Source organism: Caretta caretta, chromosome 10 (genome assembly GCF_965140235.1).
Source record: "Caretta caretta isolate rCarCar2 chromosome 10, rCarCar1.hap1, whole genome shotgun sequence".
Lineage (NCBI taxonomy): Eukaryota > Metazoa > Chordata > Testudines > Cheloniidae > Caretta > Caretta caretta.
The window spans coordinates 56,541,373-56,561,512 of NC_134215.1; the positions used below are offsets into that span (position 1 = coordinate 56,541,373).

Below are 20,140 nucleotides of genomic sequence, written 5' to 3' on the forward strand. Positions count from 1 at the left end.
TCAGTTAATCAGATATTGATTTAAAAAATTACTTCATAAGATGTAATAATACGGCCTTTATGTTAAATCAGAATATCTCCAAAGGAGGTGTAGAACATTTTAAAAAGATTAATTTAGAATGAATTGTTTTGACATAGCAAAAGTTCACATTGGAGCATCAGTTTGGTGCTTGTCACATGGCAGCAAGAGTTGTTGCATCATGTATTGATAAACATTGACATGTATCAATTGGAATGTCTTTGTAATATGCCTCGTTACAGATGAGGACATTTCAAGCTGTTATGGTCTTAATATTAATGAGATATTCTCTCCTCTTCATTTTCAGAGGAACCCCAGAATGCTACTGTTCCTCTAAAGAAATCTTTTGTACACAAGTTCCCAAGTGTTCATGTTGTTAAGACCTCATAAGCTAAAACCAAACCAAGAATTGGTATGGGGACTGGAACAAAGAAATAATGTCTTATTTCCGTCCTCAGCTTGGACAGATTTAGTAGTCAGGCAAACTAATAGCATTCGCACCTGTTACATTAATTTAAATGGAATATATGGGCTTAAGGTGTTGACATAACCCCGTAACTGTCCAACATTAAACAGTGTTAAACAAGGTTTGGGCATGTGGTAACATGGCAAACACACCATTAAGAATCCTATTAACCTTTTATTAAAAACATAGAAAAGATGGAAAAACACTTAAAACATTTAAAATGTGAAGTATTTGTCAAATAAGGCTTTCACTTTAACAACATTCCTTGTTCCCCTTCCCTTTAGCTGGAGAGTTTTTAGAAGGAAATCCTCCACCTCCTTGTTTAACAGCCTCTTTATATCATATTAAAGAGGGTATTAACTGTACTTTTGGGGAAAAGAGAAGAAGTTAGTTGAGATGAGCTGGAGCAGTTGTTGCTGTTATTAAAGTACAATCCTGTTTCATCCCAGGTGGTGTTTGGGATTCAGATGGAGCCAAAAGAGGTGGCAATATCATCTGGGTCCCTCTCTCTGGCATGGTCTGGTCAGGACCAAACTCTCAGTATCAGGATGACAAAGGCCCTGGGTTCCAAGAGATGGTGGGGTTGGAAGCCATGGTGGTGAAGCTAACTCCATTAGACAATTTTTCTCCCAAAAGTCTCTCTCTTTAAGAATCCACCCAGGGAATGGTGGGTGAAATAGCCCATCCTCTCATTATTTTGTCCACCAATTAGACCAGTATACCCATTTTGGTTCACTAGTTTCTGGTTCCGCACTTTTCCAGTTTACTAAGCAGGATCTTGACAGGACTTGAGTTATATCACTAGGCCTTTTTGTTTGGACTAATTCCGTTATTTTCATACCATTTCCCATGAACACTTGCTATTAGAAGTTTTTGTGACACCTTACGAACTTTCATGCATTTTTTTACACCAGTTGAAGTTCCGGGGGCGGGCAAGAGCAAGCTTTTTACAGTTAAGTTCACAATTAGGGAAAATATTGTAGGCCCAATTATTGCAACACACCTTGATGGTTCCTTATAATCTATTATTATTTATTTGTATTATCGTAACACCTAGGAGCCCCAGTCAGGGACAAGGATCTCAGTGTGCTAGGTGCTGTACAAACACAGAATAAAAAATCATTTTTTGGACTCTTGCTGAATTATCCAGATTATTCTCATCTAGATTGTTATCCGGCAGAACTTTGAGATTTTTTTGCTTTTAGAACTATTTAACTTGCCCCACTAGAGCTCGGGGGGGGGGGCGGGGGGGTTGTTATTACTGGTATTTCTTAATATGAAAACCAAGAAGTCTATTTTTATTCCATGTCTTGGAGATGTAAATTAATTTGCCAATGATTGTAAACTTTACAAGGCCATGACTGTCTTTTATTCTGCATCTTGTAAATCATATTTATTTAGCAAAAATAGGTTGGGTACAGATATGACCCCTTCAGGTGTGGGTTTTGGAGAAGAGGAGCAATTTCCCCATCTGGTTACTTAGTGAAAGGAATGATTTGAACTATTGTAACACTCATCTATTACAGCTTTCTATTATGCAACTGCAAACAGGTTAGCAACACCTTTATGGTGGACAAAGAGATCAGAAGAGAGTATTGAAATATAGCCTGTATTGGTGTAACGGGTCATCTTTTATGGCTATCTCTGTGCTTTGCCACAGTCTGAATCCTGATTTGCAAATATTCAGGATGCTGGGAAATATCACATTAGAGCTTGTTTGTCACTACTTGCGCATAACTTGCTTTGGGCTTCTCTTCATTGCAGGGTTAGCTTGAGGTATAACTAGAGTGTTGCCTCTAACCCAACTCCGTCCTGTCCATGTACAAAAATCTAGCTCAAGTTAAGTGGTGCTTCCTACTTGAGCCAGCTGGTCTGTCGGGGGTTTGGACTAAAGCCTGAGTGCTCCCCATGCCTGAACTAGTGATGCCGTGGGGTTGCAGCTTCTCTCTGCTGCTAATCCAGTCACTCTGGGTTGCTCCAGTGTGGTTTTGCTATGAGACCACTCTCACTCAGGCTAGGCTAACTTAGGAGGAGTTAGCTCAAGTGTAGATAACTGAAGCTAATACTTCATTGAAGACAAGCCCTTAGAAATCGGTTGTTGGAGACAATGTGATAGTTAGAGAGGGCTTCTTCATTTAGCTTTGGCTTTTTGAGGATTTATTTGTGAATTTATTTTTTAAACAAAAAAATAATTAAAAGCACATTTTATTATAGCACGGAGTTATTTTTTTTTAGGGTTCATGCCCTTAAAAAAAAGGAAAAAGGAGGGACATCTGTTTCAGTTTCACTAATAATCTGAGGTATGTTGAAGTACTCAGAACTTCAAAGCACCACAGTACGCATTTATCATAAGGGGTTGAAAACCCAACCAACCTTTCTAAAAAGTTTTTTGTTGTTTCCTGAAGGAGATTGATTTGTTTTTTTAATTCTGCATGTAGCAGCAGAATTTCTAGAAGTATAAATACTGTACAGGCTAATTCTTGTAGAAGAAGGCTTTAGTGCAGGTATTGAATTCTGATGTATTTGAAACTAGTTTTGAAGGTCAGAAGTATTAGTTGATTTAGAATGAATATTGTCACACTAAAATCTAATCTAGCACAATAGAGGTTCACAAATAACATCACATTTAACTCTGCAGTCACAAAAGTTTCAGGCCAAAGTCTTCTGCAGAACTAAACTTTTAGCTTTACTAAATTTATTTGTGTGACATTTCAGTGGAATGATGGATTTTTTTGATCAGGTGATATTGTTAAATAGTAACTAATAAATCATCACAACATTCATAAGGTAGGTAGGTAATTATTGTCTATTTTACGGTGTGAAAATTAAGCCACAGAGCAATTGAGGCTAAAAATTTCAAACTTGGCTCCTAAATCTACGCACTAAAAAGGCCTAATTTTCAAAGGTGCAGAGCACATGGATTGACTTCAATATTAGCTGCCAGGTGCTCAGCACCTCTGAAAACCAGGCTACTATTTTAGGTCCCTTAATATGGATTTAGTAGCCTACCTTTATGACCCAAGGCCAACATTTTCAGACCTGGGTGCCAAGAGGCATTTAGATACTGTAACTAATTTTTCAGAGGTGCTGAACATCCCTCGCTTCTCTTGATGCCTATGGAATCGGAGGGTGCTCAGCACTTTTCAAAACGAGACCACCTATTTAAGTGTCTTATTTTGGCCAGCCACAATTGACACTTTTTGCCTAAGTGAACATATCCAAGGCCATGAGAACTGTCACCTACCACCTTTTCAGCTTTTTCCATCGGTAAAGGAAAAGGATACAGACTCTGCATCTTTAAATAAAGTTTTACATAGGTCAGTCATCTTTTAGTATAGCCTGATGGAGCATTGCTGCATGATGTCTGCCTCTTGGAACATGCTACTTGTCAGGGATGAAGTCTTTTGTTTTTGCCTAGGTGGAAAGCCCAGGTTTAGGTTAAAAAAATTAACCCTGTATTCCTTTCAATTGTCCCTTGATATCCATGGGATATGTTTCAGATCTCAGTAATCTGTATCCAATTTGAAAAAGAATTCCAATTCAGCAGTCTCCCGCTGTCTGTAATCGTGTGACCAGAGAGATTGAAGTGTTCTCCGATTGGTTTATGAATGATATAATTCTTGACATCTGATTTGTGTCCATTCTTTTACGTAGAGATTGTCCAGTTTGACCAATGTACATGGCAGAGGGGCATTGCTTGCACATGATGGCATATATCACATTTCATAAACCAGTTGGAGAACACTTCAATCTCTCTGGTCACGTGGTTACAGACATGAAAGTTGCGATATTACAACAGAAAAACTTCAAAACCAGACTCCAGCGAGAGACTGCTGATTTGGAATTCATTTGCAAATTGGATACAATTAACTTAGGCTTGAATAGAGACTGGGAGTGGCTAAGTCATTATGCAAGGTAACCTATTTCCCCTTGTTTTTTCCTAAACCCACCCCCCCACTGTTCCTCAGACGTTCTTGTTAAACCCTGGATTTGTGCTGGAAATGGCCCACCTTGATTATCATACGCATTGTAAGGAGAGTGGTCACTTTGGATGGGCTATTACCAGCAGGAGAGTGAGTTTGTGGGGGCGGAGGGTGAGAAAACCTGGATTTGTGCTGGAAATGGCCCAACTGGATGATCACTTTAGATAAGCTATTACCAGCAGGAGAGTGGGGTCGGGGGAGAGAAAACCTTTTGAAGTGATAAACACCCATTTTTCATGGTCTATGTGTATAAAACATCCTCACTGCATTTTTCACTTTATGCATCTGATGAAGTGAGCTGTAGCTCACGAAAGCTTATGCTCAAATAAATTGGTTAGTCTCTAAGGTGCCACAAGTACTCCTTTTCAGTTTGCAAATGATCTTTCTCAGCATGAAATCTTTTCCCAGCTCTAGCAGTGTAGAAGAAATTAGGCATAAAGATGATTTTTTTATATCACAGGACCCTTACATTGTTTGTAGCTTGGAGAAAGTTTGTCTTTAATGATCAGTTCATGTCCGTACTGATAGTTAAGTGCAAAGAATAACTTGGTAGGTTGTTCCCACAATAATGAAAACACTTCAGACTCCAAACAGAATACATATGTGACGGGTTGGATTGCAGAAACCCCTTTGGGACTGCTCCCTGATGTGCCTGGACTACCTCTGAGCCTGCTTTCCCTGCCAGCTTGGGACTTCAGAGCCCTTCCTGGTTGTGCCAGACACTCTAGCCTGCTACGAACACAGACCCAGGTCTGAACCATGTCCCCCAAAAGCTGCAGGCTTAACTGGAAAGAGTTTAAGAAGTGTTCCTGTCTCCAACACTGCGGTACCAAGCTCCCAAAGGGCTCCAAACCCCAAATAAATCTGTTTTACCCTGTATAAAGCTTATACAGGGTAAACTCATAAATTTTTCGCCCTCTGTAACACTGATAGAGAGAGATGCACAGCTGTTTGCCCCCCCTCCAGGCATTAATACGTACGCTGGGTTAATTAATAAGTAAAAAGTGATTTTATTAAATACAAAAAGTAGGATTTAAGTGGTTCCAAGTAATAACAGACAGAACAAAGTAAAATAAAATAAAGCACGCAAAATAAAATAAATTAAATTAAATAAAGCACGCAAGTCTAAGCCTAATGCAGTAAGAAGGTGATTACAGATGAAATCTCACCCTCAGAGATGTTTCAATAAGCTTATTTTACAGACTAGCCTTCTTCTAGTCTGGGTCCAGCAATCACTCCCACCCCGTAGTTACTGTCCTTTGTTCCAGTCTCTTTCAGGTATCTTTCAGGGGTGGAGAGGCTACCTCTTGAGCCAGCTGAAGACAAAATGGAGGAGTTTCCAGGGGCTTAAATAGACTTTCTCTTGTGGGTGGAAACCCCTTCTCCTCTCCTATGCAGAATCCAGCTGCAAGATGGAGTTTTGGAGTCACGTGGGCAAGTCACGTGTCCATGCATGACTCAGAACTTTACCTGCCGATGCCACATTCCCAGGAAAGCTCAGATGTGGATTGGCATCTCTCAGAGTTCATTGTTAGCTTAAGTGTTTCTTGATTGGGCACTTTCTGAGAATAATCTTTTCTCAAGAAGCTGACCAACTGCTTCACTGAGACTACTTAAAATCAAACAAGTACATAGCCAATATTTATAACTTGAATACAAAAATGATACATGCATGTAAATAGGATTAATATATTTAGTAGATTTTACCCTTTGCAGAGATATGTTACATGGCGTATCTAGCATAAAACATATTCCAGTCACGTCATATTTACAATCATAAGCATATTTCTATAAAGCATTATGGGGTGCTTCTCCCCTAAATATTCCAGCCAAGAGCCCCTGTCTTCAGAGCTTAGGACTTCCTCAAACTCCAGTCCTGAGGCCAGTAACTTATTTTTAAACATAATTTAGAGCTATTTTGTGCATTAGAAATAAAATCCCTTTCTCACTTTTTTTTTTAAATGGAGGAGCGGGCATCAGAATGAAGTTGTACATCTGTAGGACAGTTTAAAAACTGGTATCCTCCTGATAATTATCTTAGGGGTCTTTTTAGATTAATGTTTAACAGAATGATTAGAGCAGGATGCACTGATAGAACCTATGAAGTAATAATACAGAATACCCTGCACAACTAACTTATACTGTTTTAGGGGTGGGGGTAAAGTTAAGATTCCAGATCCGTAACAATATCTGAAACCTGTCCAAGAGATCACCCTTATTACATAACCTCCTGCCTTAAGAGACCTCCTAAAAGCATTAAGTACAGTTCTGTTCTATCTTTTATTAGAAGATCAACTGTTTACTGATCCCTTGAGTGATTGCTTAACTTAAAAATGGATAATACACTTTTAAATACAATATTTTAAAATCATATCAAACCACCAGCACATAAAGCAAGTATAGTTTTGCACTCTTCCTCGGTCTTAGTGGCCTAATTCTGCTCCCATTGAAATCAATAACAAAACTTTCATTGACTTGAATGGGGCAAGATTGATTCTTAGGTGGTTATGTTGTTAGCTGTTGCAGGAAATCACAGAATCAGATTTGTTCAGTAAGTGAAGGAGGAATTATTTTTATGCAGTTATAATTTTCAGTCCACAAATATGCATCTTTAGATTTTCATATTGTGTCTAGCACTATTTTGTCTGGTTTCAGAGTAACAGCCGTGTTAGTCTGTATTCGCAAAAAGAAAAGGAATACTTGTGGCACCTTAGAGACTAACCAACTTATTTGAGCATGAGCTTTCGTGAGCTACAGCTCACTTCATTGGATGCATACTGTGGAAACTGCAGAAGACATTATATATACACAGAGACCATGAAACAATACCTCCTTCCACCCCACTCTCCTGCTGGTAATAGCTTATCTAAAGTGATCATCAAGTTGGGCCATTTCCAGCACAAATCCAGGTTTTCTCACCCTCCGCCCCCCCCCTTCCCCCCCCCCCCACACAAACTCACTCTCCTGCTGGTAATAGCCCATCCAAAGTGACCACTCTCTTTAAAATGTGTATGATAATCAAGGTGGGCCATTTCCAGCACAAATCCAGGTTTTCTCACCCCCCCACCCCACACACACAAACTCACTCTCCTGCTGGCAATAGCTCATCCAAACTGACCACTCTCCTTACAATGTGCATGATAATCAAGGTGGGCCATTTCCAGCATAAATCCAAGTTTAACCAGAACGTGTGTGTGTGGGGGGGGGTGTTAGAAAAAAACAAGGGGAAATAGGCTACCTTGCATAATGACTTAGCCACTCCCAGTCTCTATTTAAGCCTAAATTAATAGTATCCAATTTGCAAATGAATTCCAATTCAGCAGTTTCTCGCTGGAGTCTGGATTTGAAGTTTTTTTGTTGTAAGATAGCGACCTTCATGTCTGTGATCAGTAATATCATTGATGTAAGATTGTGAACGGTTTTGTTCTATTTCCAGACATGCGTACTTAAACAAATTTTGTAATAAATAATAACTTTACTGAAAATACACTATTTACCTTTGGATTATGGAATTACCGGCAAGGTGGTCAGAATGTGTTGCAGACTATTGGCGTGATCATAAAGATGTTTTCATGCATGAATAATCTCACTGAAATTGTTGAGGCTGCTCAGATAAATAAAGTTACTCAGGAGGAAATGTTTATGGAGTTGAGCCCCATATTGCACTGTATTTTTTCCAATAGACTGATCAGCTTTAAAGGTCAATTGAGATGCTTTTTTATAATTATCAAAGTTCACTTTTGTTTCTCCTGTATCATTTGATAATATCAGAAACACCCAGCATAATGCTGGGATCTGCACTCTCTTAATTCCTTTTCCTGTTTTAGTTGGTTTTGATATGGCCAAGAGTAGTAGGGAAAGGCTACAGTTCCAAAATATAGTTTTAGCAGGTAACTAAATGAGTAAATACCCTTTAATTTTAAACTGTTTTTATATGTAATTTTATATCTTCATGTATATTCCCTGAGTTTTGAATCTTACAGTTTTTATTAACTTAAAAATAATATTAGTTCAATATTGTGTCCAGCAAAAATCTAAATTGAGCACTTTTAGAATTGCATAGTAGCACGTTTAAGCATTTCTTAGCATAATGAAGCATAACCAAGGTATTTTACCAGACCTTAATTTTAAACAAAATATTTGATGAGTAGTAAGAATAGAAATACATCATTTTTATTGTTATAAAATAAGCAATTTGATTATATAACTAAAATTTGATGCCATAGTTTGACTCATGTCTGTCTTGCTCATGCTCATTCTCACTTTGTAATTAAGTTGAGATGGTACCTTAGAATATCTTTTAAAGTCAGTAAAAGTGATTATGGTGGAATTCATTATGTGAATGAAACTGGCAGAAACATGTACAAAATATTTTTGAAGTCTATGGTAAACTTAAATAGATCTAAAATTGAGTTCTTAATTTAGTTTCAAGAAAATTGTACATTTATCTTCGTTTCCCACTGACACAATTTCAATAAACAAGAGGATGCATATTGATAATTAAGTCCAGTTATTGCCTGTATCTTCCTATGCTTCCCCCCCATAATCTTTTTTCTTCAGAAATAGATTTCCTCCAATTTCTTTTATAACTCTGCTGTGTGATAGCCTATCAAAGCATTTGTCATACTCTTAGCAATGTTATTGAACTAAGAACTGGGCTGAAGAGTCCTGTTCTTCTAAGGCTCTAGCTAAGTAGAGCTGGTCAGGAATTTTTCAATGAAACGTTTTTTGTCAGAAAATGCTGATTAGTTGAAACTGAAACTTTTTGAGGGAAAGAGGGTCTGTTTCACTGAAACTTTCATTAGGATGGTTTCTTAAGTCCAGGATGGAATTTCGTGGGGGGACACCCGCCCAAGAATAGTCAATAGCTTAGTGGTTAAGGCATACCCTGGGATGTGGGAGACTCGTATTCATGTTCCTGCTGTAAATCGGGCATATCTAGGATATGTTGGTTTTTCTGGGGTGTCTCTCTCTCTTCCCTCTCCCCCCATTCCACATAAAACTTTGAAAAGGTCTCAGTTTCATCCAAATATGGAGCAAAAACATTTTGGAGGTCTTGAAAATGTTCTTGAGACAGGAAAACAGTTTTCTGCCCAGCTCTATAGCTAAGTCATTAGAGGGAGAGAAAGGTCCCCTTCATGCTTTGCTATTATACGAAGGGAAATTGTCCCAATGTTTATGGTCCAATGCTCCTTACCATCTGTTGCCTCAAACAGGAAGTTGAGCCATCTTCTGGGAAGTAGGGCATTTTAAACTTACTGAAAAGTGGGTTTATTTTTCTTTAGGGAGAAGATTGTATATATTAGTGTTATTTAAAAAACCTTGTGTAGTTTGTAAAGTAGCGTATTTAAACAAATATTAAAAAATATTTAATGATTAGCCCAGAATTCTTGATACCTTTAAACACTGGACGTTGTCAATGTTATGAATTTAACAGGGAGAATATCAATCCTTCCTCTCATGTTTTTTGCAGGCTAATTAGGAAAACTATATTTCATTATATGTCAAGAATGGCTTAGTATTTATTATCAAAGAAAATCTTTAGTAGTAGTAATGTTGTTCTATCATTTGTAAATATTTTTGGAATATTATGTCACCGAAGTAATTTGGGGAGTTCGTAGCAGAATCTGTTGTTAGAGAAGTGATAACATCAAACATATCTTTTTTTTTTCTCAATAGGTCAGTTTAAACATGCATGTATAGGTCACAATCAAAACCAACAGCTAATTAGAGAACAGTGGTTACAGTACATTACTCAGTTGTGAGAAAGATTTTATTACTCATAGCCTGTATTGTTTGTGCATTTATATTACAGATGGATATTTATAGCTCTTTGTAGATCTCCAGAGTTTAGTTCATGATGACAGGCATAGCTAGGATATAGGCACATTTTTTCCTGCTCTAATCAGAGAAGAAAAAAAATTGAATAATTCATTAGATCCTTCAAGAACATGTTTAATTTGTATGTGATAGTCTGTGTGCTGTTTTTTCAGTAGAAGTCTGAACTGTAGTGCCCTCCTTTTTAGGGAAAAAAGCACACACTTCTTCGAGGAGTGTCCCTGTGGGTGCTCCACTTTAGGTGAATCTGCACCCTTGCTCTTGTAATTGGAGATTTTTAGTAGCAGTGCCTGGTTGGGTTGCACATACGTTGTCCCTGTCTCCCGCCATCTCAGCTGGTTACATAGTGCTGTCCGACCAAACCTCCCTCAGTTCCTTCTCTATGGCTCTTTGCTTGAGGCTGAGCAATTAGCAGAGCCTCTGAGCTTATCATAGTCTAGCTTTAACTTTAGAATACTGGTTAGTTAATCAATAGTTAGTTAATAGTCAATATTTTCCTTCCCTATCTACCATTCATTCTTTCTTAAAAAAAATTCTTATCTTTGGAGTTTAATTTTCAGTTATTAGGATACCCCTTAGTGTAGTATAGTTACCCTCCCTCTTGGGAGAAACCCTATTCTAAGGGGCATGCCCAGCTCCCTGGGTTTTAAACGTTGCCTCACTTACCAGTCCTCACAGTGTGTCTGCTGCCTTGGCTAGACACACATACCACAAAAGTGCTCACACTGCCACAATCTCAAGGCTCACTCTAGGAAGGCAAGGGACCTACACCTAAAACGTCTCATGATAGAGAAGTCTCTGCACCCAGCATCCGATTCGGGATCACAGACCCCTTCTGGGCACTGGTCTGCAACGGCGGCATCTGACAGAGGTTCCCCAACGCCCTCTCAGAGGAAGGAGCACTCTGCCAATAAGGCGACAAAGAAGCAGGTGCTGACCTCCCCTCCTCATGAATCTGCCAAAAAGAGATGTTCCCCAATCTGTCATACCCCACTGGTATCGAAAGCACTGAGACCCTCCGCTTTTGAGGTAGTGGGACCATCCAGTACCATGGGTATTGTGCGAGCTAAAGAGCCTAAGCGGGCTGGCTCGGAAAAAGGCACTAAAGGGAAACCTACCATCCTTGTCTTGGTACCACTGGAGACACTCAGACATGCGACACCAAGCGGCTTGGCAGCACTACAGTCTATGGCGCCGCCTTCTGCCTCCTCAGTGCATAGCACACGTCCCTTGGCACCGACAACTGTGGTAAGGACATCAATACCACCGACAACACCCTCCTTGGTCCTGATGCTCTCGGTACCACAGGAATTTCTCTGCCATAAAGATCTTCTGGTCTCTTTGGCACTGGAATCTCCACTCCTTGGTACTGACCTCACTCCAGAACACATGGTACTGTGCCAACTTACCACCCCATCCAGATCAGTTCCTCCTTTATCCAGTGACGAGGATGATGAAGATGAAGGAGAAATCTTTTCCTTCTATCACTCCTTGCCTATCCACACAGCCACCAGACCAGGTCTGCCAGAGCACATGAATACCAACCCAGACCTGAAACTCAAGGATGGTACAGACATCCATGGATGCTGCCACCTCTGGATTTCCACCACAGTGGCCTACTAGGACACATGGGCAGCATACCACCAACACTATCCTTAGCCTCCCAGTCCAGCCAAGAAGAGGTTGAGGCGTTCTCCATCATGTTCTGTACCTGGACCCTTTGAACCTCTGGAAGAGGCAGTAGAGGAATTGGAGGAGACTTTGGATCAGGAAGTCATGCAAGATGCCAATTTTTCATCCTCTTCTCTGGATGAAGCTATCATGCCCCCACCACCCACAGTGGGGGATGACTTTAAACAAGATTGCAGATTTCCTTGCTATACTTCTGGAAGAAGTGGTGGAGGCCCAACATAAGTTGCTGGACATTCTCCAGACTTCAGCCTCCTCCAAGATTGCTCTCCCAATAAATGAGGCTCTCATGCGTAAAATGACTAGACCATCAAGACCCAGTCAAGACCATCTGGCAGACCCCAGCAACAATTTCGCCCACCTGCAAAAGAGTGCAAAAAAATGCTGTGTCCTTTCCAAGGGGATGGAATTTCTATTTTCACACCCACACCAAACTCTTTGGTGGTAGAGACCATAAACGAGAAGGGCAGACAGTACCGTTCCAGATCTTCCCCATGTGACAGGGACTCTCTGGAAGCTACTGCCTCTTTTCCCTGATCCAGTTTTAGTCAATCTAATCACCACAAGTCAGCCCACGGACATTGGACATTGCCTCCAACTGTTAGGGCACATGTCAGCGATGACGTTTGTCATCAAATATGCCAGACTGCACATGTGATGCTTGCAAGGCTGGCTCAGGAAAGTATATATTCCACACAGACAGCATAAACAAGCATCTTATGATGCCAACCAAAGTAAAAAATTATCTACATTGATGGACTCAACCACACAATGTTTGCACAGGAGTTCCCTTGACACAGACCCTTCCATCAATGATACTCATAATAGACTAGGTTGGGGTGGGGGCACACCTGCACAACCACATGATCCAAGGCCACCTCTCCCCATCGGAATCAACACTACACATAAACCTGCTGGAGCTGTGGGCAGTCCATAATGGATGCTCACACTTTCTACCCATGATCAGGGAAAAGGCCATAAAGGTTCTGATAGACCACATCGCTTTTATGTTTTATATAAACTGATAAGTAGGGATGCTGCTTTTCCCCTTTGCCAAGTAACTCCTTTGTTTAGATCTTATAGTGCTCCATCACATGGGTTCATTACTTGTCGGTGCTATACCCATTAGTTTGTTGTTAAACAGACAGCGGTGTAACCTACTATCTACAAGATGCCAAAACACCACTACAGATGCACTGAGCAGAAAATTTTCCTCGGACCACAAGTGGGAAATGAACACCAGAGTACTACAGAACATTTTCATACACTGCGGATTCCCAACTATAGACCTCTGTGACAACCCAAAATGCCAAGTGCCCCACACTTTTGCTCAAGAGCAGGATTGAGACCCCATTCTCTAGGCAATGCTTTTCTTCTCAGATGGGATGCACCCCGATTGTACACCTTTTCTACCGACCCTTCTCCTAGTCCACGGTCTTATACAAGATCAGGACCGACAGCACCTGAGTCATTTTGATAACCCCTTACCCGCCGCCCCTCCCGTTTCCCAGACAAATGTGATTTCTTTACCTCGTGAAGATTGCTATTTGCCCACCGTGCACTCTTCCCCTTTACCACATCTCCTGGACATGGCCAGGTCTACCACCTGAACCAGGCAAAACTCCACCTGAAAGCATGACTACTCCATGGTTCCAAGACAGTGAAATGACGTGCTCAAAGGAGGTAAGGAACATTCTTTTAAACAGCAAAAGATCTACTACCTGACATACCTACCTGCACAATTGGAAGAGATTCCATACATGGTGCCACAATAGACAAATAATGGTGACTACCTCTCCTTTACCACTGGTACTGGACTACGTACTGGAATGTAAGAAATTGAGTCTCTCAATGAGCTCGATCAGAGTATACCTCACAGCAATCCTGGCGTTCCATCGCAAAGTGGATGAGTTCTCAGTCTTCGCCCACCTGACCACTAAATGCTTTCTCAAGGGTCTTTGTAACCTTTACCCCGAAATACGAGCCCCTACTCCATCATGGGACCTCAATCTGCTGTTGCGATGCCTTACTGGGCCCCCTTTGAACCACTAGCAACATGTTCACTTCTCCATCTCTTGATGAAGGCGGCCTTTCTCATTGATATCACATCCGTCCGATGAAAAACAGGGGGCCCTCATAGCACCCCCTCCCCATACACAATATTTTTCAAAAACAAAGTTACCCTAAGACCACAACCCAAATTCTTACATAAAGGAGTTTCCTCATTCCATTTGAATCAACCCATCCATCTCCCATCTTTCTTCCCAGAACCTCACGGGAATAAACAAGAAGCAATGCTTCACACTCTGGATGTCCAAAGGGTGCTAGCATTTTACATTGAGAGCACAAAAACTTTCAGAAAGCCACCATAGTTGTTTCTTTCCATCACGGAATGATCTAAGGGAGACACCATATCCAAACAGAGGCTGTCTATATGGATCTCTGGCTACATTGACCTTTGCTATTGCCGTCAACAGCTACAACCCCCACTGGGGACCTGCACACACTCCACCAGAGCACTCTCTGCCTCAGTAGCCTTCCTCAACAATGTGCCCATTATGGACATCTGTAAATCAGCAACCTGGGCATCAGCCCATACATTCACCCAGCATTATGTCATAGAGCAGCACTTGTCATCAGACACTTTCTCGGGACATACGGTTTTATCGTCCACCACCACTGCAACTCCAAAGCCCCTCCCTTCCACCAAGAGGCACTGCTCTACAGTCACCGAAAGTGGAGCACCCACAGGGACACTCGTCGAAGAGTGTGAAGATTAATCACCCTGTGCAGTAACTGAGGTTCTTGTCCCTGGGGATGCTCCACTACCCTCCCTCTACTTTGGATTTTTTTTCGCACCATGGACTCTGCAGTAGAGAAGGAACTGAGGGAAGGTTGGTCGCACAGTGCTGTGTAACTGCCTGAGACAGTGTGTGACCCAGTCAGGCACTGCTACTAAAAATCTCCAATTACAAGTGCAGGGGTGCAGATTCACCTAAAGTGGAACACCCGCAGAGACAACCGTCTTGATAACCTCGGTTACTGCACAGGGTGGGTAACCTTCTCTTTTTTTAAAAAAAAAGTATATGTATATTCAGAATCTATTGTCTAGTCATTTTATGCTATAGAATGCAATAATGAAGAATAAGGGTAAAATGCTGGCTCTGTTGAAGTCAGTGGCAAAACTTCCACTGATTTCAATAGGGCCAGGCTTTCACATTAGGTATTTAAAGCTTTTAGCTGATCAGTTTCCCTTCGTTAAAATATAGTTAGATGTGAAAGGATGCTGCTTTTTCCCTTTGCCAAGTAACTCCTTTGTTTAGATCTTATAGTGCTCCATCACATGGGTTCATTACTTGTCGGTGCTATACCCATTAGTTTGTTGTTACGCAGAAATGTGATAGAAAATGTATTAAGGCTTGGTGTCATTTATTTTGTAAAATTCTTTGAGGCCCTCAGAAGGAAGACATTATAGAAGTGCAAAATGTAATTATTAACAAATCCCAAGAGTCTTTTCTCCTCTGTTCTTCATTGCTTATATCATTTCTCAAATAATTTCACCAGCACAAGTTTCATTTTCCAGTTTTAGCACAGTGGGTATTACTAAAACTTTTTGCACATAGTGCCATTCATCCACTCCTTGAGTGCACCTTTTATGTAGCTCTGGGCTGGGATCGAGGGGTTTGAAGGGCAGGAGGGGGATCAGGGCTGGGACAGGGGGTTGGTGCGTGGGGAGAGGCTCAGGGGTGCAGGTTCTGGGCAGCACTTACCTCAAGCGGCTCCCGGAAGCAGCAGCATGTCCCTTCTCCAGCTCCTACACAGAGACGCGGCCAGGTGGCTCTGCATGCTGCCCTGTCTGCAGGCACTGCCCCTGCAGCTCCCATTGGAGTGCCAGAGGGGGCCATTGGAGCGCATAGGAACCGGAGTGGGACCATGTCACTGCTTCCAGGAGCCACATGGCGCAGCCCCTGACCCTGCTCCCCGGCCGGAGCAGGACAAGCCCCAGACTCTGCTCCCCAGTGGGAGCTTGAGGGCTAGCTTAAAATGACTGGCAGGCTGGATGCAGCCCACAGGCCACAGTTTGCCCACCTCTGGTTTAAATAGTTGGCTTTTAAAAAAGGGGATTTATCATTCACAGAAATTCTGTGAGGATTTCCTAATAGACATTCTCCTGCACTGTTCTGTAGAGCCCTGCAAATCTGTGGATATCCATGGACTATTTTTGTGGATTGTGGATCAAATGCAGATACAAATTTTGTATCTGCACAGAGGTCTACTGTTATGGGGTGGTAAGGCACCTAATTTGATGTCTCGCCCAGGATTTGCAGGAGGCTTGGCCATCTGCATGGAGGCCTTGTACCTCTCCTATGGCTCTGGTCTCCAGTGTCTGCAATGAAGCCATACTTGCAAGGTCCCCTTTTGGCTGCAGCTTCTATAGGGTGCACAGTATTTTTTGTTGCCCTCTAGGAGGATGAAGACACCAGAGCCATTTTTCTGCATGGAATGGTCTTCCACACACAGATCGAAGCGGCAGCATGATATTGTACCCTCATATAGAAATGTTTTTGCTGTTATTTACAATGTTTATCTTAGAACATTTGGATTTTTCCACTGTCTGCTTTTCCTTTTTTGAAGGATTAGAAAGGGTGTCTTGAATCTGTCTCTCCACTTCTCAGAGGAGTCTTCTTGTATTTTCATATAGTATTTGTCTTTTATCTAGACCAACACATAGCCATGTTTCAGTGAAATTTCGGCAGTCATAGTTTTACATAGAGGACTTACAATTGTGCTCAATAACCAGATTGCAAATGTCCTTCGGGTGCTGTCGAGCGTAGGCTCTTATCTAACTAATGGCATTTAAGAAAAATAGCCATCAACTTCTGATATACTCAGAAACATGGAATATGAGCAGAACTTCACTAAGCTGCACACTTTATAATACACACAAACATTAGTGGTCTTTGCTCTCTTCCCAGAAAATATATAAATAGATGAGCACTGTACTGAGGTCTCATTACTAAGAATTTATTTTTTACAAAATATTTGAGCAGCGCATGTTCTTGCACATTATTAAATATCAGAAAAAAAGATGTGTGTCAAAATAAAGGAACAATGTATATTTTATTATACAGGGATCCTGAATTAATTTCTTATTTTTCTTTCATTCACACAATTCAGCAGTTTGGAACAGATGCCCCTGTAATTAGGTAAAAAATTGCTGCCATATCTTATATTTTAAGATCTTGAAAAATTCCAAACTACTGTGCGAACTATGTAAAAAGGAATCCCTTCACCCACCAGCTTCCATTAAAGTGAATTATGGCAGATGTTTAGCAGTGCTGAGAAGCTCTATATAATATTTTTGGGACAGTAAAAAATGACATCTTTCTCCAATGCTGGTGGTGTGGAAATTTACTTAGGCAAAAGGAAGTATTCAAAGTGAAATTTAGCCAAGAAAATGACAATCATTCTTATTTTGGGGGTTATAATGCCTGCAACTGGTTATGAACTTCAGTTTTCTGGTTCTTCCAAGAGACAGTATCTTGTGAATACAGGGCTAACGTCATGCTACAAATAGTAAATGCATCTTGTAACTTCTTTTCTATTATCATTTTTATTATTTTAATTGGCATCAACCAATATATAAAGATATAAAATGAAGAGGAATAAAATGTTATCAAATCATGAAATGAATTGAGCAAGGATAGTTTTTATTGCAACTCCTTATTTATTTTTTAAATGTCTTGTTGAAATATTTGCTTGTCATGTTGAGAGAGCCTGTTTCAAAAAACTACCAGTTCCTAAAGAATTAGAGATAGAGAAGAGGGAAGCAAGAACAATTCATATTCATTTGTAACATGCTTCTGATGTAAGCATATTTAGCGTTTAGAGAATGCCTTCCTGTAGCTTGTATGTCTTTGTGAAGAAAATTGATTCTTCAGTTGCATTAAAAGCAATTCCCTTTTTTGTGTGCAGTTTTGACAACGTTCTGTGCCTTGCTGATTCCTCATCCCTATCTGATATCACCCTTGATGGCAATCCGATAGCTCAGGAGACATGGTACAAAAACACTATTCTCCATCATATGATGCAGCTCCGACAGTTAGATATGAAGAGAATCACGGTAAGGAATTTTCTGAAAAAGTATTCGTCAGATGCTGTAAGTATTAAATTGGTGAATAGGATTGCTGGGTTCTATGTATGGAAAAACTTTTACGTTGTATCTACCTCTGAATTCAGATGTAACTTGAACATTACAATATTGTAACTTGTTTTTGTACTGTGCTACACAAGTATGTATTTTTCTTGCTTAACTCTAACACATTTATTTTTATTAAACCATTTTAAAATATTTTTCTTCACCCACACTGTGACAACTGTCCCATGACAATTGTAAAGAATATCAGAGGTGTTTTCTTCTAAACATCGAACAAAGAATGTTATTACAATAAGGAAAATATATTATCACTAAAATTACTGACTCCTTATTTCAGTGTAGTGCTTCTGCCTAGAACCTTCCCCATCCCAGTTGTTCCTGGCTTCCTTCTGCAGATTTAAGTAACAGTACATGTCCTCACGACCACTATACAGGTGAATTATCACCTGTTAGAAGAACAAGCCCTCTGTTAATACCTTTAAGTAGGCCCACATCCTTGTTGAGTTCCTCAGCTCTGTGATGTCTGATCTCTGCCAGCTTTTTGTCCCATAGTTGTCTTAAAATCCACAGTATTGTTAAGTGCTCCAGTCTTCCCCCTCCCCAAAAAAAAAAAAAGAATTGTCCCCTCCAAAACCACAAGATTGGCTTAAAATCATGAGATTTATTTATATCATTCTTGTTATGTGCCTTCTGGTTTTTGAGCCTTAAGGTTTCACATTTTCAAGCTTTTTTCCCACAATAATGAGGACTAAACAATTCACTTTTTTTTTTTAAATGAAAGCTGAGTTTCTCACATATATGACTTCAGGAGCTAGTTCTGTAAGAAAAATACCAAATATCATAAAAAGAAAAGGAGTACTTGTGGCACCTTAGAGACTAACCAATTTATTTGAGCGTAAGCTTTCGTGAGCTACAGCTCACTTCATCGGATGCATACTGTGGAAAATACATAAGATGTTTTTATACACACAGACCATGAAAAATGGGTGTTTATCACTACAAAAGGTTTTCTCTCCCCCCACCCCACTCTCCTGCTGGCAATAGCTTATCTAAAGTGATCACTCTCCTTACAATGTGTATGATAATCAAGGTGGGCCATTTCCAGCACAAATCCAGGTTTTCTCCCCACCCCCCAAATCCACTCTCCTGTTGGTAGGTTTCAGAGTAACAGCCGTGTTAGTCTGTATTCGCAAAAAGAAAAGGAGTACTTGTGGCACCTTAGAGACTAACCAATTTATTTGAGCATGAGCTTTCGTGAGCTGTGAGCTGTAGCTCACGAAAGCACATGCTCAAATAAATTGGTTAGTCTCTAAGGTGCCACAAGTACTCCTTTTCTTCATTTGATGAATAGACCAAAACTCTACTTGGATTGTGATTTTTTTTCTCCTTTATTGTGGTCCACCTGAATATCCTGAATTCCCCAGTCTTGCTTTGCCTTGCAGACAACTAATAGGTAGACCTGGTAATTGCTCTTTTCTGGTTAGAAATTCCTTAATTTCTTCTGCAAGAGAATTGAAGAAGATGTTTGTCTGAAAATTATTTATAGTGGGTGCTATTACTGCTGTAGGGGCAAGGTTGCGGAAGATTGGCAAGGAGCTAAGTGGTGGACTGAGTATGTGACTGGATGTAAGCAGAAGATGCAGGCAGTTTCAATGAACTTTGTTGGACAGACCCTGCCAAAAGATATTGTAGCATAGCTCACCATATTTTTGCCTGTAAACAAGTCAGTTTATGTAATAAGCATAAATCGTACATATAAGAATGTAGCCAGCTGTTGACCCCATGTAACCCCGAAGTAATCGCGGAGAATATAGCGCCGCAGAGGACTCCCTCCCCCTGCAGAGTCCTGCCTGGTCAGCTGTCCCGAACGGCCAGAGTCCCCTGCCGCCCCTTCGCGCGTCCTAGGGGCTCCCTGCACAGTTTGGAGCGTAAGTTCTTCCTTCCTTCAATAAAGCATAGTTTACTATTCTTAGACCTGAGTGTCCTCCT

The 20,140-nt window shown here is 40.6% G+C and overlaps 1 protein-coding gene across 7 annotated transcripts in view; it reads left to right on the top strand.

Moving 5' to 3' along the window:
• The window catches only part of LRRC49 (leucine rich repeat containing 49), a 132,563-nt gene that overhangs the window by 51,696 nt on the left and 60,727 nt on the right, over positions 1–20,140 (top strand). For 5 of the 7 annotated variants that reach the window (XM_048866937.2, XM_048866942.2, XM_048866940.2 and 2 more), the window contains one exon: positions 17,971–18,154. In XM_048866937.2, the coding sequence (XP_048722894.2) occupies positions 17,971–18,154 (184 nt within the window). The remainder of the gene's footprint in view (positions 1–17,970; positions 18,155–20,140) is intronic. The other 2 variants (XM_048866938.2, XM_048866948.2) reach the window with 1 other exon arrangement.